The following is a 20,159-nucleotide window of genomic DNA, read 5'->3' as shown; positions in this document are numbered from 1 at the left end:
CACAGGGGACCGAGATGATAACCACGTTTTTGCCGTTGAAGAAACTGCGGAGAAACTGCAAGTGTATGCTGTTCGGGGCTATTCTGCTGGTGGCAGCGGTGGCCGTCCATCATGAGATGTTCGCCACCGAAGAATGGAGACGGGACTTCGGTAAATTTATCCAGTTTCTTTTTTAAAAGTAGAAAAATATTTACAAAAGTACTCATACATCTATTTTTTTATTTCAAATGCAAACGTGTTCTTTTTGCTATAAAACTTTTTTACTATAAAACTCATGAAACAGATTCAAAAGCATGCATAAAGGAGTAGTTATTTAACAATTTTCAGCCGTAAAACGTTATTAATGTCAACTTTAAAAAAAAACAAACATCATTTTCATGTACGATTTATACCTTTGAACAGTGGTATGCGTGCCATGCGTGATGGCATGCAAGGTGTGGTTTCTTCGCTCTGCCATATTGGTGACCCCAGACGTTAGAATGGGTGACCCCGGGTGGGTCATCTTGCCACATTAGTGACCCCAAACATTGGAATGTTCGGCAGACTGTTGACGAGGTCGTCTTGCCACATGGGTGACCTTAGGTGACGTTAGAATATTTTAGCAAGCTGTTGAAGAGGTGTCTTCCTCGGCCACATCGCCCCAACACTCGGAAACCATTTTGCATTTTTATAGCAAAACCTATTATATCTTTTTGTAATGTAGGAGGAAGCCAGAGTACCTGGATGAGCACATGCAAACACCACGCAGGAAGGACGGAGATGAGGTTCAATCACTGACGCTCAAAGATATGAATGCAGATGTGCTGCCTTCTCAAAATCCCAGTAGGAAAGTGGAAAAATGAATTAAAAAAATAAATGAAATGTTTATTTTTGATTTAAAAGACCCTTTAATGCAGCCCAGCTCCATTTGAAATGCAATGCAAAAAAAAAAATCTAGGTCGGTATGAACAAAATTATTTGGCAATGCACTTAATAGAGGCATTAATCTGCTCACTGCTGTGTCTAAGGCAATGAAATGCGTTTAAATATTAACTGATTGTCAAGCACTTTTGACAATCTCTTTGAGCCTTTATTCTTAAACACTTAAGTTCGCTGAACAAGTGCAGTCTATGCGAAACAACACAGCCTATGGAAAAAAAAAAAACCACGCTGCCCGTGAGAGAGTTGTCATGTGGGGGTCTATTGTGGGGGGCTGGAGCAGGTCAGGAGTTCACGTAACAGTTTAACTCCTCACATCAGAGGGAAGTGTCGTCTCGTTGGCTAACCACACTTCCTGCAGTCTTCTTTACCTTTGTTTGCACCGCGTGGGTTTTAACAGCAATGTCAGGGATGCAGATGAGAAGTGTGGAAACGACAACACATGACTCATCCCCTGGACCGTTCGCTGCCTTTGAACAAAGCCTGACATGTAAACACACGTCAAGAGCTGCAATGCAATGCGAGGCAGGGGTCGCATTTTTTTTCATTTGTTCTGTTGAATTGTGATTAACGATAGTAGAGATACTGAACATTCAAGTGAAAATCTTTAGAAACGATTACAGCTATCATTATTCCAAAGGAGGTACCTGTGCACTTTTTTTTTTTTGCACTCATTTTACCTGATTTTGAGTTCCAATTTGATACCTTGAGAATGTATTAAGGACGGAAAAATAGTATAGTCAAATTGACACATTTTTATTCATTTATTTTTTGTTATCGTTAAGAAAAAAAATATATATATATATATATATATATATATATATATATATATATATATATATATATATATATATATATATATATATATAATATATATATATATATATATATATATATTAAAAATAGCGTTTTTTTTTTTTTTTTTACAAAATAAATGTAAAACTAAGGCAAAAAACAACTGAAAAAGTTTCACGTCAACATCTACACCACATCTTTTTTTTGCTCAGATGTTAAACCTGTTCGGAACTATAACTTCAAAACTGGATTCAATGTGTTTTTTTTTTTTTCATCCTAATTTTAACTGAGCGCTACTAACTCCCAGAAGTTATCATTTGCACCAAGCAGTCGTTTGGGAACTGATGCTTGAAGGAATTAGCAACTTACTATCTCTGCTGGGCATTTTGCGGACAAATATGGCGCCAGTTGGAGATAAAAATACTCCTTACCACTACCCTAGAATTACGCCTGTCACCAAAGCTAGCGCTGTCTTTCCAACCCCCGTTGGTGTGGGTGTTTCCGCCCTTGCTATAATGACAGTCTTCAATTCATGAAGTCTTGGAAGCTCCGTACCCTCGCTCAGGCCTTCAGTCATTAAAAACATAAACACACCAAAATGGCGTCATTTGGAAGTGAGTGTGATTTTTGTCCCAGATGCTTTGTCAGTTGAATGAGGTAAGATTAAAAAAAAAAAGGGTAATTGTGAGGCAAATCTCTTTACCCTAACCCCTAACCCGATTCCTGACACACTCATAGCATGTCCATTTCCTGTTCTATGTTGGTCATTAATTTTTTTTCCACTCCCAAAAGTACCCTTATGTGGTGACTCAATCTAAAGCAAAGTGCAGTCTTTTTTTAAACATTCTTTTAAACATTTTTTACATTTTTTAAACAACATCCTTTTGCATTTTGCAGGTTTCGTTCCAAGGTGGAGGAATGCCATTTTCGAACAAAGGGTAAGCAAGGAAAAAGTGGTGATCATAGAAAATGTGACGATTCTGTATGTGTGTGCAGAAAAGACAGCGATGGAAACTAAAATGCAAAAAATTGATCATTGTGGTGGCTCAAAAAATATCTTCTGTACAAACGTCCGGCGTGTTACTGACCAAACCAGCAAATAAACAGTCAAACTATATTTGTGCATTTTTTGCAATGTCAGTTTGTCGATTTTCAGTTGTTTTCTAAATGCGGGTGAAAATTAAATGTTTTAAAAATGTGATCAATTCATTTACAACATAATCAATAGATAATAAAATAATAGTTAAGTCTTGCCGCTTTAGAATTTATTCCTTGGTTTTTGTATCTCTTGTTTAGTTGTGGATTATATTCTAAATTACATACGGTAGATATTTTAATTTTCTTTAATAAATATGTATTGTTGTCTTATTTATTGCTATTTTTTCTTAAACCGTTTATTTTACTTTTACTTTTACTTTTATTTTTTATTTTTACTTTTATTTTACTTTTATGTCATGCATTTTTTTTTTGTTACATGAGACTGCATGTGCTATGTTTTCTCAGCACCTTGAGTCTCTCGCAGCCATTTCACCTCATAGGATACTTAATAACTGCTTTGTTTTCTCTTCCTTTAAATCTTCTGATTCTGGCCACCTCTATTACAATTCCCCGTTTTGATCAACTGATAATGCACAGATACTGCATTGCTATGATCAGCATATGGTTGAAAAAAAAAAAAAAACAACCAAAAAATGACTTGGGTCTTTATTTATGAAGGGTGGTGATATTATTATATTTGTTCGTGTTTCAAATGAACATGACAAAAAAGAGATTGCTGTATTTTTCCTGTCAAAACTTAGATGACATACATTACAACAGTGATTTCTGCTGAGCGCTACAGATGGCGTAGATAGGCAAAAAAACGCAGTGTGTGTAGGTCTTGACGGGACAGAGGGCGTAAAGGCAGAAAAAAAAATCTAGTATCTGTGGTACCAGTAACCTGCAAGCGCAAGTGTGCGTTTTTGTGCCTCTGTTTTGCTGAAGTAGGTCAGATGTTTGCTTGATTACTGACTGATTCTCTTTCCTCTCAGTATAAAGGGCAGGCCAATTTGCATGTGTTTGAGGACTGGTGTGGCAGCTCTACGGACAGGCTACGTCAAAACCTGCACTATCCGCTCTACCCCCATGTATGTGCTTGTGTGATTGCACTACACTCTCACTTGTCGGATATACAGTAATTTATCTCCAATGCTCCGCAATTTACGGTTCAACATTGCGTGATTTCTGACAAACACATGCTAACGGTTGTTTGCAGTCTTGGTACATTCCACATCCACATGCTAGATCCTCTTTTCCCATGACCTGAGATCTTGTTTGTGTTTCTTCTAGTCCAGGACCACAGTGCACAAGTTGGCCGTCTCTCCGCAGTGGACCAACTATGGTCTTCGGATCTTCGGTTATTTACGTCCTTACTCTGACGGTATAACACCTTTGCTTTGTCTTGTTGCGAACTGTACTTCGACGCAGCATCTTCATTGCTTTGCTATCCTCAGGAGAGTTTGTATTCGCCGTGAGCTCTGCTGACAACTCAGAATTCTGGCTCAGCACAGACGACTCTCCCTCCCATCTGCAGTTACTCGCATGGGTTGGAAAGGTACAAATGTTTGCCATCTTCATTGAAAGGACAACAAAAAAAAGGAGTGCTTCTAGGCATGTGTGTTTTTATCATTTCCCGTCTTTTTAGACCGGGTCTGAATGGACAGCCCCAGGCGAGTTTCAGAAGTACGCCAGTCAGATCTCCAAAGGAATTCAGTGAGTCTATTTTAGTGAGGGTGGAGGCATGGCACGGCATACATTTTCCTATTGTGTTTGAGTTGACCTTTTAGATTTTCAAATACAGTTGGTAAAAGTAAACATGTACATGTTAGCTTGACTGTCAATCTCCCTACTCGGGCCTCAGGTTGTGATTCACACCCCTAATATGACCTAATTTCTAAGATTTTCAGCTTTATGGTAATACATATATATATATATATATATATATATATATATATATATATATATATATATATATATATATATATATATATATATATATATATATATATATATATATATATATATATAACTGCAATTGTAATGGTATGTGATCGAAACAGTCACTGTGAGTCAACTTTTACATGCCTTGGTTGCTGGTGTCACGGAACGTTTAGCGTGTGGTTGAGATTTTGTTGGTTACACGTATAAGCTTGGGTTGCATTGTTTGCAGCAGAATGTTGCATGTGTTCTCAAGGTTTGCTCAGTGTATTCATTAAAGCACCCCAGTAGGGCTCTTGACAAAAACATGGGAAATTATGAGCAAGGGCGATCTAAACATACTAAGGGAAATGATGATTTGATCCCTGTTGAGTTTGTAAAATAAGTAACCAATCGAGGCCATTTCATTTCTTCCAAAGCAAAGTCAACGCATCAGTTTTGTTCACAATACTATGTTTTATCTGCCTTTAATAATCTAAACACATTACTCTGATAAATTTTGAAAATGCGGAAAATGAATCTCCCTGTTCTTATTCATCTCAGTTGGCAGTCATTTTGTCACGCTGTCATCTTAAAATGACATCACAATTGCTCTGGGCTCAGGTAAGAACCAATCACAGGTCACTTGTTTTCCCAGTTTGGTCTTGTGACAATCAAACGGAGTCGTGGTTGGTTGTTACTGAGCCCCGAGCAACTGTGATGTCATATCAGCAAGATGCAAAATGGCCAGCTCCTGAGATAAATGTAAACAGTGTGGATTTTGCTGCATAAATGATTTGCCATAAACGTACATATAAAGAAGATTAGTGATGATTTCCCCTTCAAGCAAACTTCAGCGGCGGAAACAATAATGACTTCCCTTCCACTCTCTGCGCCCACAGTCCCAGCACCCGAAACACATAATCAAATAGTGAAGTGGAAGGATTAACATTTGCATGTTCCTACTATAATCAACTTCGACATTTTTTGCTTTTATTTCTGCTTTTCAGGCTCTCTGTTCATAAGAGGTACTTTTTTGAACTGATCCACAAGCAGAATGACAGAGGCAATGACCATGTGGAAGTGGCTGTAAGTACTGCAAATTATTTAAAGTAAAAAAAAAACAAACAAAAAAAAACCTAACCTCTTTTCGGTAAACATTCAAGTGGAAACTGCAAGCAAACCGTGTTTCTTTTGGTATAGTGGAAGCCGTTGAATGAGGACTACGAGTTTACCGTCATTGATTCCATGTACATCTCTCTCTATGTTAGTAAGTATCATGCACATTATGATAATAATACACCCTGACATCAAATTGATTTTAACGTCCATCCATTTTCCTGTTGCCCTTGTCCTCATTAGCATGATGGATGAGTTTACACTAACAACCCAGAAGAAACTTGGCTCCTTACCTACATGTATCATTGTGAGAACATAATTGAAATTCATTTTGTGGCATCTTGGGGCGTTTCAGAAAAAGCACAAAAAATATATGAACATGAGCTTTTTTGTTGCAGCAAGTTGAAAATAGGTCCCATGAACAATTATAATAATTTCATAAAAAAACATGTCGTATTCTTCATTCTTATTCTTATTTTTTAACCGCGCTGTGACTTTTTCCCGCAGATGAGTCAGCATTGCTCATGAACGACGTTGCACACATACCGCAGACGGCTGCGAGCCACCAACTTAGCATTCCGCGGAAGGACAGCTCCGCCACTGTAGACATGCTGAGGGAAGACCCGCGAGACGTTCTGCACCAGAGTGAGAGACTGTTTCACAGGCCGCAAATATTTCTCCCTCTAATCCTCCCTGACATCCGCGTTTGTCGTCAGTGCCTTTGATCGACAGGAGTTTCCTGCAAGACGTTCTGCCAAACTGCTTGTACAAGCCCAGCTACACCATCAAAGACTTCCCTCTCACTCGTTACCAAGGACTCAAGTTTGTACGTATCACTCACCAATGCACAGACTAGACTTCAATTATAAATGCACCACAGCCACCATTAAAAGAAGTACCGTATTTTCCGCACTATAAGGCGCCCCTAAAAGCCTTAATTTTTTTTAAAAGCTGATGGTGCGCCTTATAATCAGATGCGCCTTATATATGGATCAATATTGAGATTGGGATTCGTAGATGGGGAATGAAGTGATAAAGTGAGCTTTACCTGTTTCTTTTGTGTGTTTGCAGTTGAACAAGGTTGCTCATGTTGACACTGAGTTATTATGTTATTGAGAGTTTAGAGTTATTATTGTTATTACTTTGAGAATTGCTATATTGTGATTAAAAAGTTTTAAAATATGTCATTAATTGAGGGTGCGCCTTATAATCCGGTGCACCTTATTTATGGAAAAGGTTTTAAAATGTGTCATTAATTGAGGGTGTGCCTTATAATCCGGTGCGCCTTATAGTGCGGAAAATACGGTATATAGGCTCATATGCTTTTTTCTATCTAAGTTGTGCAATGAAATCAAAGGAAATTTCACACACATTCACTGCATGTGTGACGTCATGCAAATTGCTGCAGATGGGAAGGTGTTGATTGATTATGTTCTATTAATGCAATAGAGGTATAAATTGTATTGATACTTCTATTTTATGAATACCTCTTCATTCCAACGATGTAACTCCTGTAAAGATAATTTTTTCGTGCGGCTCTTGTATTGTATTTCAATCTCTTCTTACACGTGTACCCGATTTTGTGGTCACTGACTGTATGACTAGTGTAAACTTGAAACTGTTTTCCCCAGGTTCACATGTCCTACGTATATCCCAACGACTACACTCGACTAACACACAAAGAGGGAGAGGACAGCTGCTTCTACCCAGAGAACCCCAACTACATGAAAAAGTGAGAAAATCTCTAAACATATTTTTCTCTGGGGACTGACTTGGCTTAGACAATTTAGCTTGTATTTTTACCTGCATCAAATATAAAGCTAATTTCAATAGCGTTACTTTTCCTAAAACATCAATTTTGAAGTGAGCAAAATTATTGCAGCAGATAAACCAATTTAATCCGTCAAGGTGACTAAGAGTGAATATTTGCTACAATAACAGCTTCGTCTCTTGATGCCGGACAGGTGAAATCATACAGTATATTTTAAATAACAGTTTCAATCATATGTACTGGAGAATAACTTATTTTTTGCTCTCTTGTACCCCAATATAGAATTTTTCTATTGATGACATGAAATGAATGGACATTTTCTATCATCTTTTTTTCCATTTCCAAAAAACATATTTTGCATAAAACACATTGAATGAAATACATTAATAGAAGGAAACAAATATTTAGGGGAAGGAAAATGTCCCAATCAAAATTTGCGGTTGTACAACTTTTTTGCAAGTAGCGCAGTCACATGCTTTTGCTGTAGTGTCTCATTTTGTACACTGGGCGGCACCCACGTGGTAATATACACATGACAGAAGACGTTGGAAGCTCACGAAGAAGTCATGATGTCACTGTGAATCTCTGTGCGCAAACTGCTGAGCTGTAAATAAAGTAAATTGAAAAAGAAATACAAGACTGAATATTAATAATACAACGCGGACTAAAACCGAATTTCTGATAATGGCCCAGGTGGTGACCTCCGTCCATTGTGAAGCGCTTTGGGGCAATCGAAGGATTTTTTTCTGCGCTGTAATTGCGCGATAAAGCTAGATGCTATTGCTAACGTGAACGCTAGTGACGTGCTCTACATTCGATCACTAAAGTGATCAGTAAGCGCTTTGGCTCAAGCGTGTAATCTGGTCAGTTTCGCTTGTCAATTGCAGTGCTCATCAGGGGCCAGGGCCTGGCATGCGGGCCGTACGTTTGACACTTCTGCTCTATAGGGTTCATGTCTTTAGATTGACATGCGCAGCCTGAATTCCACAACATATTTTACTCATTGTTATTGAGTCATTTGCTTATTTCTCATTCATATATAATGCTTAGGGTTGAAAATAGCAGTACAGTAAAAGCTGCGCAGAGACATTAGGCGCAATTTATTGATTTGTTTTACTACAGAGGTGGATATGCTTACTGTAACATTACCTCAAAATGTGCAACTTCTTCCAGGTTTGGCTTTTCTCGATACATGAGACTAGATCGACCCAAAGCAGCCCGATGGATGCATCCTGTACCCAACTATGGGGACAAGGACTACCCCGTGAAACAGAGACGCAACCTTTTCTCCTTGGCTTTGAATAACTCTAACGTCAACTTGAGGAAATCACCTCACGGCATTCGTCGTAAAGCTGAGATGGGTAGAGTTGTAACTCAGCAGAAGAAAGTAGCTGAGACCGTTCACTTGGTGGCCACGCAACGATCCAAACAACAGAATCAACCAACGGTAAAACCAGAGGGGCATGTTAAAGTTGCTACAAACATAAAACCAAAGGGAAAGCAAAAATCTCCAAAGGATCCAAATGTTAAATCAATGAAAAAACCACAAAAGCTCAAGGGCTCCTTACCCAAAAGAAAGATTGCTCGGAGGCGCATCAACTCCAAACGGACAAACATTAAAATAATTACAACCGACGTCCCGAATAGTGAAACGTTTGTTCAACCTACCAGTAGTAAGGAGGACTGGAGTGACCACAAAGAGAGCAACACTTTATGGGGACAGGAGGAAAAGGAGGACCTCAACCTGGCTCCTGTGTATGACGTTGAAGTGGACTGGAGTCAGACATTCCAGGTCCATCACTTGGACCTGCAGGCCTTGCGCTCCGACCACATCGATCTGCTCTGCAACATCTCGGGAAACCTGCTGCTGCACTTTCGCGACGCGCTGCCTGTCGTCAAAGCTTTCGTGGCTCAACTCAACAAGAAGCACAGAAAGTGAGTGTGACTTTGCTTGCATAATAATATCATCGTCGTCTAATTTGCGTGCGTTTGCATGTGTGCAGCGCCTTCACTTTGCTGCGTGTGATTAATGTGGAGAAGCATTCGGATGGCAGTCGAGGCGACCGCTACCTCCTGGAGCTGGAGCTGATTGACGCCAAAGGCCAGCAGCTACGCCTGTCTCACTACATCTACGCGTTGCTACGCCACCCAGACTCTCTCGCGCAGCCCAAATCCTTCCTGTGCAACCCCGTCGGCTTCCGCTGGAACCCCAAGGCCATGGTCCATTTCATCGTGCCGGGTATGGTGCACTTAGCTAGAGTTGGTAATAAACTGTATTTGGGGCTGAACAGGACTGAAGCAATGAGACTGAAGCGCAGAAGTGAAGGTTTGTTGAAGGTTGTATATTTGTATGTATTGTATATGTGTGTGTGTGTGTGTATGTGTGTGTATATATATATATATATATATATATATATATATATATATATATATATATATATATATATATGCTAACCACTTCGACGCCGAGTCACCTTCAAACAGGTTTGCGGTGCTAGTACCACAAGCTTTTCTTAGCTATGAAAAAGCGTTAGCTTACTCCTACCTAATAACGTAAATTGTGCCCTCTATAAATTAAGCAACAACGAGGAGGACTGGAAATGATAATATCGTGTTGGTAAGGTCGAAAAATGGGAGAAAGTAAGAAATGTGACACATTTCTTGCTTTAACTCTTTACTGGGTACAGCGGCAGCTTTCGGAGCGATAGTCTAAACAGGTAAAACACAAAAGCGTCCGTAACAGCCATTGCTTGAATTCCAACGTACCCCTAAATTTCTCTAAAATCCTGAAAATGATTGCCTGTTTAGGACTCAAAAAATGTATGCCTAATAAAGTCTGATTTTGCCTTAGACTATCGGTTGAAAGGGGATGTGGCGCCCAGTAAAGGATTAAGCCAGGCTGTCATTTTTTCCGGTAACTGGTTTGTTACCAACCCACTTAACTCTTGTGTGGTATTGTGTCCAATTCTTGGACATATTCTTCCACATTTTACTCACAGTATTTTAGCCAAGGGACGACCCACTCTTGGAATTGTATCCCACTAAAAGTGGTGGTGCATTTTCAACTTTGACATCTTTTTGAAATTTCAGATCCTTAGTGTTGTTTTCCCTTCGTGTAACTAGCTTTTGATTTTCAAAGTCCCAAGAATTGGACACAATACTGCACAATGGATTTGTCTTATATCGTCATCAATGGCAATGATTGCGCTAATTTAATCACTGCCAGCCCTATGAAAATGGATCTTTGACATCTATAGTCGTCAGTGGCACTCAGTGATTTAAAAAAGACATGGATACAAAAAAAATCATAACAATAATCACATAATCCCTGAAATTTTAGGAGTGCTGTTATTCAATGTATAAAAAATGGGATAGAAATGCCCATAGTTAACTACAGACTGTTTTGTTATAAAGGGGTTGCTTGGCTCAGAAAAAGCAGTCATAAATGGTTCCGATTGTTTTTTCTTGTTTCATTCCTTCATTTTTCATGTTACCTCTTATACGAATGACCTGACCCTTTAGGTTTCCTTGAAGTTTTGATGATCGAAACCCGCTTCATCTATGACATGTCTGACTTCCTCAGTTAAAAACCAGGCTCGCTGGGTGCAGCAGCTCATCGACGACATGGCGGCCTTGTTCAAGGCTACGAGCGACTCTCACTTCAACCTAATCATCGTCGACTACAACAGCGCCGATATGGATGTGAAGGCGGCCCTCGAGAATTCCTTGCTGCCCAGGCAATGCGATCTCATATGAAATTTCTGCCTGACAACGAATTGTGATACTCTGCAGCTCAATTGCAAACTACTATGATAACCAAATCGTAAATACCATCCTGACATTGTTTTCGAAACCGTATTTGAATGGTGGTTATTATGTTTGTAATTTTTAGATCTGATTTGATGTGTCTATTATTTTGGACGTATCCTCACACTTAATCACTGTGGGGTTCTTCAGATACCAGTACTTGAAGCTGAGTGGTAACTTTAAGCGCTCCGCTGGTCTCCAAGCTGGCATCGACATGATAGACGTGAGTGGCCGTACCCGAATTCTTCCACTGATGAGTCGTCTCTGAATGTTCTTTTTGCCTTTTGCGCTGGCTGCAGGACGGCAACAGTATTGTGTTTCTTTGCGACCTCCATATCCATTTCCCTGACTCCATTGTGGATAGCATACGGAAACACTGCGTACAGGGATACATGGCCTTTGCGCCCATCCTTATGAGGCTGGATTGCGGGGCGACTCCCTCGGAAGGCAGAGGTATTATTAGAAGAACCATTTGGTGGGGAAAAAAAAACTGAGAGCGTGAATGCCATGTGGTGTCGCACAATAACAATTATGTGTTACAGGTTACTGGGAGGTCAACGGCTTTGGCTTACTGGCCATCTATAAGTCCGATCTGGACAAAGTGGGAGGAATGAACACCAAGGATTTCACCGAGAAGTGGGGAGGGGAAGACTGGGAGCTTCTTGACCGGTTTGTTGGTGTTTGATTTTTATTTTTTGAACTATACTAGGGACTGGCAGCTTAAATGGGAGAGGGCTACAATTTTTCATCATCGCCATTCAGGCTGCCAGTTAGGACCATGCACTTGCTTACCATACTAGGATGACTCAACACAGCAAAGCAACTCACTTTGTGCAATGTTTTCAACAAAAATTAGCTCATTCAATATTTTTTTATTTGAATACAATGTTGGTCCTGTATATCATTCCAAATGCACAAAATATAATTATTGGGCCAACTCACATTGCAGTTTATGGCAGTATAAGTTCAGGTGTAACTACAACCTCACCTTTTCTGCCATCTAGTGATGATTGTGGATATTACAACTTAAAATGACAATCAAGCCCTGCGTACTCACATTTGTTTTTAATATAATTTAACTGAACTTATTTCAAACTATTCAACGTTATCTCCCTTTTCAAAAGCAAAATGGGCAACTTGTACCTTCAAAAGTTGGATGAGGTTAAATTAATTCCTTGTAAAGGACATGAGAATTTTGGGTTAGGCAAAAACACTGACTGTTCCTGCTCCTTGCTTTCTCATTGCTGCAGGATCCTCCAGGCCGGACTCGAGGTGGAGCGAATCCACCTGCGCAACTTCTTCCACTACTACCACTCCAAGCGCGGCATGTGGAACCATCGAACGTCATCCATGCCAGGGTGACCCCGGGAAAGCCCACGCGAGGACCGCCCAGAGCACTTTAACTGCCAGGGCCTGCTGCTTTCCAATTGCTGCGGCTACTGATTGGCACAGCAGGGTAGCGTGGCGTGACCGGTCAAGGTCGTCGCCATGGCATCGATACGGATAACATCAGAGATCTCCCAACCGGATTTACTACTGACTACAGATGAGGGTACTAGGCTGCCAGGTTATGCTCATATGCAAGCTTGTATATGGCGATCTTGTGTACAGCCAACGACAATGTGATAACGTATACTGCTGGATACAACAATTCACGGAGGCCTACACACGAGTGTCTTAAAACCTTTACATTGGTCTTCACTGGAAAAAAATGTCTTAAATTATCTGTTTTTGTAGGCAGGTGGTGTACATGATGTTATAAATTATGGAGATCTTAATTTATTGTGGCATTTTTAAAAGTGCGTTCCTCAATGTAAATGTTGTGACCTCAAAATTTCACCAGTCTTACATGTGCCTTATTCATAAATTTTGTTATGTCATATATGTGATGTCCTTTTATGCACCAAAGATAATCTGGAGCTAAACAGGGAGGGTTTCTCTTTCTAAACAGATATTGGGAAATATAGCAAGCAGAATATATTTCTGGTATGAGCTGAGCTTTTTTGTGTATGCAATGTGTATTTTTATTTTTTTTTAATTGAGCGTGCAGGAACTGACTAGCTTCTGCATTTATTTTGTAAAATCCCTATTTGATGCTTGTATATGCCTTCAACGGTTCACTGATGCATTCTGTTTTCAATTTTTTTGGTATTGCTGTTTTTTTAAAGATATGCTGTACCTCACAATAATAAGCATTTCTCTCGACTTGCACGTGAGAGTCTTCTCTCAGGGTCTGTTTTTAGTCAAACTGTCTTGATACATTTCACGAATAAACGTCTCAAAAAAGAATGTGATGATTGCTTTGCTTTGGTCATTGATTTGATGTGATTTGTACTTCTGGAATGGGTAGAGAAGTTGAGACTTAATTGTAATACTACTGTCACCTTGGAAATTGAAACGCCTCATTAAAAGGCAGCAAGTCTTCCACCACTGAAAAACACCAAATTAAGTGATGATTAACCCTTAAATGAAAATTAAATTTCGCATGCAGGAATAGAGGACTGGTAAATATCTGGCATATTTGGGTTAAAATCTTGACTCAGATCATGCGTGGAGTTGTGCTCGCTGAAAAAATAAGTAATATATATTTGTATTGTAAAACAAACACACGTGGCTTCTAAATATTTAAAAACTGAAAACAGGTACAGGAGAAAAAAAAATGATGCTTTCCTTGCTGCCTTCCTTGACCTTAAGAAAACGAGATCGTCCTGTGCCTCATCAACAACGCCCCGCAAATAGTTTCGCGTTTAACACCACCTATTTCTATTCATTTGGACATGTGTGTGTTTTCACTCTTGACTTTGCATTTCATAATAATAAATGCTTCGCTTTGTTACTTGTCGACGCTATAAATCTGTTTTATGTCTTCACGTGATATTATATTTTTACGAGGGACAGCGAAGGCAGCACTGTCCAGTTCTCATTCATCATGGGCTCAGTCGCTATTATGCTAGCCCGTGTTTACCCTGCCCTAATATCGCTTTAGCTCAGATGTAATGCCACAACAATACCACTAAATTATATCGTCACTCCCGACGCAATACTGTGCATCCAATTTCCCATTAACGCCTCGTGTTATGGGAGCAAGACGGCCACGGGGTTCTGTTCTGCAGCGACGTGCAGTCAACGACAATGTACAGGGAAATCGAACCCTCCACGGCTCTTTGACAAGCTAATTGTGGGTGTTGTTGGGACGAGGTATGTACGAAATTCCTACTGAAAATGATTATTTAGGTGTTCCGTGTTGCCCGTGGCAGCAATGTGTTGAAACATGGCCGTTCGATGTGGACGAGTTAAGTAGCTTTTCTTGTTAGCATGGCTAGCGTAAAGCGAGCTAGCTGGTCAACTGGGAATTATTTTTATTACATTTCTCGGTGCGTGAAAATTGAGTCGAATCAAATGTCCTGACTGAGTTTACAAGGAGCGATGGTTTCTTTTGTGCTGCTGTCCAAAACAAATGTCAGTCAAAGACACAAGCAGGTGTCATTAACAGGGCTCCTCTCTTCCGTTCATAAACGGCGTAACTTGAATTTGTGCGTAGGCAGTAACGTGATGTGTTTTGGTATGGTATTGTTAAAAAAAAACATGATAAAACAACTACTTAAACGTCACATCGTGTTCATAATCGAAATGGTGTAATTATATGAACGGAAACACGCAAGTAATAATGCATCGTAGTCTGTCATTAGTAACCTATTCTTACTGCTATTCTAATTGTAGTTATAATTACAATCAGTAGATGTTGATAAACACACCAAGGCCATAACTTTAAAACAGTCCAACGAAATATGGTAAATATTATGTTATCTGATTATGCCATCTTTGACCACGTATACTCGAATGCCATCCAGTAAACAAAGGTTTGTTTTTATCCTCAAAATGTCATAACGGTAAATATTTGGAGAAAAAAACAAACGAGTCAAAAGCGGTAAATACTTCTCTGAGCATTGCCTTTTGAAATTTTGTTAGCCTAAGGATAGACACTCTTAAAATGCCAATCATTGTAGACTGTTTTTCGACTAATATGACAATTTCTCCCCCTCCTTAAATACCAACACAATTTGTCCACAGATCAACCTAAATTTGAATCATGCCTGGAAAACTAAAAGCAAAAATTGTGGCGGGCCGCCACTTACCTGTCATGGACAGAGCCAGTGAGCTTACAGATGCTTTTGTAGAGGTAAGTCAAATGTATTTGGACATTAAAAAAAGGCATAATATGTTTTTCTCCAACTGTCCTTTTGCACTTTTATTACATGTCTGTGACATACTTTAGTCATAATAGCTTAAGAATCACAAATTTATAACTCATTTTTTTAGCTTCTCATTTTTTTCAATTGTCATATAATCCTATTCGATTTCACATTCACAATTTCTTTGTCAGTATAACAAAGTAAAGAACTATAACACAAATATTTACAATCACCCATTCCAGATAATTATAACGTCTGTACTATGTATACATACAAATGATAGATTTCACTTAAACAAATTGAAATAAATGTCCAGAATCATTTTTCCTTTCCTATTGTTTACAAACTAAAAGACACAAACTAAAGTTTTTTCAGCTTCTCAAGCGTGTGCATTGCATTACTTTTGATGTGATATCCTGTTGAAATTCCTATTCCTAGACACTTTTTTGGGGAAAATGATAACAAAGATTCATTATGTATTTATTTGATCTATTAGTGTGCAAGCAATTAATACCAACACTTTTACATTACATGTCCCATTTTAAACTTTCTAGGTTTTTATGTCCTCCAACTGAATTTTTTTTTTTTTTTTCATCTTTTTGCCATGCAGGTCAAGTTTGGAAACATAACGTTCAAAACAGATGTCTGCCCCAAATCCCTCAATCCACAGTGGAACTCGGAATGGTTCAAATTTGAGGTAAAATGTCTGTCAGTGCTTCTCAGTTATGTTAAGTTTGGGATCATTTGCATATTAAAAAAAGTTGACTAAAATAAGTAATAAGTAAGAAAAGTTTTCATCCCCCAACGCGCTGACTATAAATAAGATTATTAGCAGTACAAATTGTATAAGTATACCGAAGCCTGTATCCTTTCTAACATTAACAAAAGAAAAAAGTAATAAGTCAACTTTCAATGATTTTTTACAGCGTTTATATGGGTTACGGCTTAGTCTAAAACTGAAAAAAGAAACCCAGTGCATCAAAGTGCCTGGAAAAAAAAGACAAACATTTTTATTTTATTGCAATTCCACTTCAGTTGACAAAAACAAACACATGTGGCTTATAAATATGAACTGAAAACAGGTACAGTAAAATAAATAAAGTTCATCTTTTTAGGTATTTTCAATAGTAAAAAGTAGTATTTCTTTTCTACAAATAATTTGATGACTAAATTATTTTTAATGTACAATTAATACTTTTAAAACACATTTTGCCACTTGCTGTGGGCTAAAACCGACAGGAATAATCACACCTCAGCTTGTTAATGTCACACGAGCAACATGAGCCTCTCGACGTGTAGGTTGACGATGAGGATCTGCAGGACGAGCCGCTGCAAATCACCGTGTTGGACCACGACACATACAGCGCCAACGACGCCATCGGGAAGGTTTACATCGACATTGACCCGCTGCTGTGCAGTGAGGCTGCCTCTGTCATTTCTGGCTGGTTTCCTATCTATGACACCATCCACGGTACTCAAATAGCACATAGGCGTTACTTCATATAGCTCTTGCTCTTATCCTCCCTCCCTCGCTCTCTTGTCTTATTTATTGTCAGGTATCCGTGGGGAGATTAATGTCCTGATCAAAGTGGAGCTCTTCAATGACTTGAATCGCTTCAGGCAGTCCTCCTGTGGAGTCAAGTTCTTCTGCAGTATGTTTTTTTTTCTTCTCAAAGTCCTCCTCCCATGATTTTTTTTTAAGATACGAGCAATCGTCTATTATTATTGTACTACGTACGCGAAAGTAAAGACAGATCAATCATGATTTAAAATGTGAATTCGACCTTTGACTGGAAACTGTACTTCAATGCATCACGATATCAATTTAAATTTGAAAACTACAAAAAAAAAAGTGCAAAATAAAAATTAGCCTTCAAGTGTGTTGGACTTGAGAGACTTCACTGTATTTCGATGGAACGTGTTTGGTCTTGCGGCTGCAGCTTTATTATCCACCGACAATCATATTTAACAATTGCAAAATTGGGCACAAGAGAAGAATAATATGTGGCCTTATTCCCTCCGCGTGGCAGCCACTTCCATACCACGATGTTACCGGGCAGCGATGGTCCATGGTTTTGTAGAGGAACTCGTGGTGAACGAAGACCCTGAATACCAGTGGATTGACCGCATCAGAACCCCTCGCGCATCCAATGAGGCTCGCCAGAGGCTCATCTCGCTCATGTCCGGTAGGGAAACCAACGCAATCCCTGTTTGTGGAACAGCCCTTTCCCAAAGTACAATAATTTACCTTCTGCCGTCTACCGGACGAGAAAATATTTGTTTTGCCTGTCACTTTACACTTCTGGCGTTAGATAGGTTAATAAAGATTTTTTATTTGCACTTATTTCCAGTATGATCACTTTATTTGGAAAATATGTTGACGTTTCAAAATTCACATGATCTGAACATTTTACCGTTAAAATGGTTTTAATCAGTCAAAACAGTACAAGGTTAGAAAAAAAATCAGATTGGTTGATTTATTTAACATATAACATTATTAGATTTAAAAACAGAAATAAAGTTAATTATTTTAAAGTTTTTATTTTGGAATTTTAAAAGTCTTTCACTGTCTAACAAAGAGAAAAACAACCGTTGATTTTAAACTATAGACAGAATGAAGGTTGAAGACACAAAAAAATGTTGCTTTTATTTTTGAAAAAAAAAAAAAGTGCCGTAATTGACAGTTAAAAGTTAGAATGATTTGAATTGTTTAAAAAACTTTTTTTTTTTTTTTGGTTTTTGTTTTGATATTTTATATGATAAAAAATGTAATATGAGTTTTTATTTTTAAGTTTCAAAATAAAATTGCGGTTTATGTACAATTCAAAGTTGTGATAGTAGAAATCAGTCACAAATGTAAAATAAAAGGAAATAAAACAAAACGATACTAATTTTTTTTACGGTAGTTTGAAATAGAAAAAAAATTGTCGTAGACTGAATAGTTTAACAGTTAAAGGAGTTAAAAAATTGACAATTAAAGGTGAAATTTTTTCTTTAAATTTGAAAGAAAATTACACTTGTGATAAGCTGAGCAGTTAAAGTTGGTTCGGTTGAAATTGGTAAATAAATAAATACAAATTAGAGAAAAAAAAATCACTGCACTTTGAAATTTAAATAAAAAAATTGCAGTAGGAATAGGCCGAACAGTTATGTACTACGTAAAGATAAAACGTTTGAAAATCATAAAAAAAAATGTAAAAATTACAGGCAAAGACAAAAAAAACAACAAATTTTGACTTTTGTTCAGAAATTTGTAAAAACTTTGCGAACCACTGTACAGAATCTGCTTTCAGATGTTTTTTTTTTTTTTCTTAACCCCAATGTCATTAACACTTTTGTTTAACAACGACAGGAGAGCTGCAGAGGAAAATAGGTCTTAAAGTGCTGGAGATGGGAGGGAATGCAGTGGTGGGCTACTTGCAGTGTTTCGACCTGGAGGGAGAGTCGGGTCTGGTGGTACGGGCCATCGGAACCGCTTGCACCCTGGACAAAATCACTCCCGGAGGCTCCGCCGCCATCACCGCTGCCACCACGCACATGCATCCCAGCACAGCTCCCGCTTCCAATGCCTGCAATTCCCCTTCCAAGGATGGAAAGGAGTGAGTAGCAATCGAGCATGACGAGGAAATGCAAGTGTGATAAAGGGCATGTGAGGGAGAGAATGTGGACGAAATGCCTGTCTTGCGGTGTGTGTGCCTTGGGTTTTGTCACCTGTATTGCATCGTGATACAACACACAGCATCCTGAGACACATACAGAACATACACAGTACATACACCCAGAAAATGTCACCTCCTCTGCCTCGCTTGCTTGCGCATGGCTTGCATGCGCTCAGCTCTGCATGTGCTAGTGCTATGTTTGGAAAAAGTCATAGATATCTACTTTTGGAGGAGATTGGAGGATGAACCGAAAATGTGCAAGAGCCTTGACAATTGGAACTTTTAGAAACTTTCAATGACATGTACACATTAGAACCCAAATTTAAAATTTTCTGTAAAGGTTGTAGCGCATTTTAGGCTCGTCCTGGAATTTCGTTTTAACACAAAACATTCCTAATTTTTTTAGGGATCAGCGAGTTTTGCTCCAGTGGGATTCCTATAGCCTGCTGCATCATGCATGTGCGCCATACTGTGTTCGTACTTGTGTGTCAGGGATGGATACACTCCAGGATTGTACATATGTGACACACACACAAAAATTTAATTGGAGTATTTCTTTTAAAACACTGTACTATTTTAAATAGTGTTATCTGTGTGATACGATTTTGCTTTTTTGGCTGGATTTCCACAACTTAAATCTTATTTGATGCATTTATCGGAGTTTTTCCTTTTAATTGTCTGTTTCTCTATGCGTGTCATGTGACACATATTCCTTATGACTGCATTGATATGCAGTACTTCTACAGAACATATGAAACAACAGCAATAATCAAATGCCCAGATTACTGTAATTGGTAGGGCAGGCCGATTAAATCGACCAAATATTGTGCTTCAAAAATTGGTCAAATGGCCAATTTTCTCCAAATATACTGTACGTTGTAACTTTTAACCTTTATGTACTTTTAACCATTTAGAGTAGTTGTATCAAAAGTACACTGGTGT

At 38.6% G+C, this 20,159-nt stretch overlaps 2 protein-coding genes across 20 annotated transcripts in view; both read left to right on the top strand.

Annotated features, from left to right (window-relative positions):
* The window catches only part of b4galnt3b (beta-1,4-N-acetyl-galactosaminyltransferase 3b), a 13,928-nt gene extending 274 nt beyond the window's left edge, over positions 1 to 13,654 (top strand). The window contains exons 1-18 of one of the 2 annotated variants that reach the window (XM_088418192.1): positions 1 to 150; positions 2,611 to 2,651; positions 3,744 to 3,839; positions 4,042 to 4,132; positions 4,206 to 4,306; positions 4,397 to 4,464; positions 5,679 to 5,757; positions 5,872 to 5,938; positions 6,295 to 6,432; positions 6,504 to 6,613; positions 7,419 to 7,519; positions 8,732 to 9,493; positions 9,562 to 9,797; positions 11,142 to 11,295; positions 11,516 to 11,588; positions 11,665 to 11,818; positions 11,908 to 12,034; positions 12,616 to 13,654. The exon at positions 1 to 150 is cut by the window's left edge and continues 274 nt beyond it. In XM_088418192.1, coding sequence (XP_088274318.1) covers positions 15 to 150; positions 2,611 to 2,651; positions 3,744 to 3,839; positions 4,042 to 4,132; positions 4,206 to 4,306; positions 4,397 to 4,464; positions 5,679 to 5,757; positions 5,872 to 5,938; positions 6,295 to 6,432; positions 6,504 to 6,613; positions 7,419 to 7,519; positions 8,732 to 9,493; positions 9,562 to 9,797; positions 11,142 to 11,295; positions 11,516 to 11,588; positions 11,665 to 11,818; positions 11,908 to 12,034; positions 12,616 to 12,727 — 2,646 coding nt within the window. In that variant the 5' untranslated portion in view covers positions 1 to 14 and the 3' untranslated portion in view covers positions 12,728 to 13,654. Of the gene's footprint in view, positions 151 to 2,610; positions 2,652 to 3,743; positions 3,840 to 4,041; positions 4,133 to 4,205; positions 4,307 to 4,396; positions 4,465 to 5,678; positions 5,758 to 5,871; positions 5,939 to 6,294; positions 6,433 to 6,503; positions 6,614 to 7,418; positions 7,520 to 8,731; positions 9,494 to 9,561; positions 9,885 to 11,141; positions 11,296 to 11,515; positions 11,589 to 11,664; positions 11,819 to 11,907; positions 12,035 to 12,615 lie in introns of both variants that reach the window. The other variant, XM_088418191.1, reaches the window with a different exon arrangement.
* Positions 13,655 to 14,292: 638 nt separating this feature from the next.
* The window catches only part of c2cd5 (C2 calcium dependent domain containing 5), a 30,978-nt gene continuing 25,111 nt past the window's right edge, over positions 14,293 to 20,159 (top strand). For all 18 annotated transcript variants that reach the window (XM_088416981.1, XM_088416982.1, XM_088416977.1 and 15 more), the window contains exons 1-7: positions 14,293 to 14,563; positions 15,437 to 15,545; positions 16,169 to 16,255; positions 16,858 to 17,029; positions 17,115 to 17,210; positions 17,589 to 17,744; positions 18,911 to 19,157. In XM_088416981.1, the coding sequence (XP_088273107.1) occupies positions 15,456 to 15,545; positions 16,169 to 16,255; positions 16,858 to 17,029; positions 17,115 to 17,210; positions 17,589 to 17,744; positions 18,911 to 19,157 (848 nt within the window). In that variant the 5' untranslated portion in view covers positions 14,293 to 14,563; positions 15,437 to 15,455. The remainder of the gene's footprint in view (positions 14,564 to 15,436; positions 15,546 to 16,168; positions 16,256 to 16,857; positions 17,030 to 17,114; positions 17,211 to 17,588; positions 17,745 to 18,910; positions 19,158 to 20,159) is intronic.

Source organism: Hippichthys cyanospilos, chromosome 6 (assembly GCF_059441005.1).
Source record: "Hippichthys cyanospilos isolate Australia breed blue-spotted pipefish chromosome 6, RoL_Hcya_1.0, whole genome shotgun sequence".
Lineage (NCBI taxonomy): Eukaryota > Metazoa > Chordata > Actinopteri > Syngnathiformes > Syngnathidae > Hippichthys > Hippichthys cyanospilos.
This window is presented reverse-complemented; position numbering and strand designations above follow the sequence as displayed.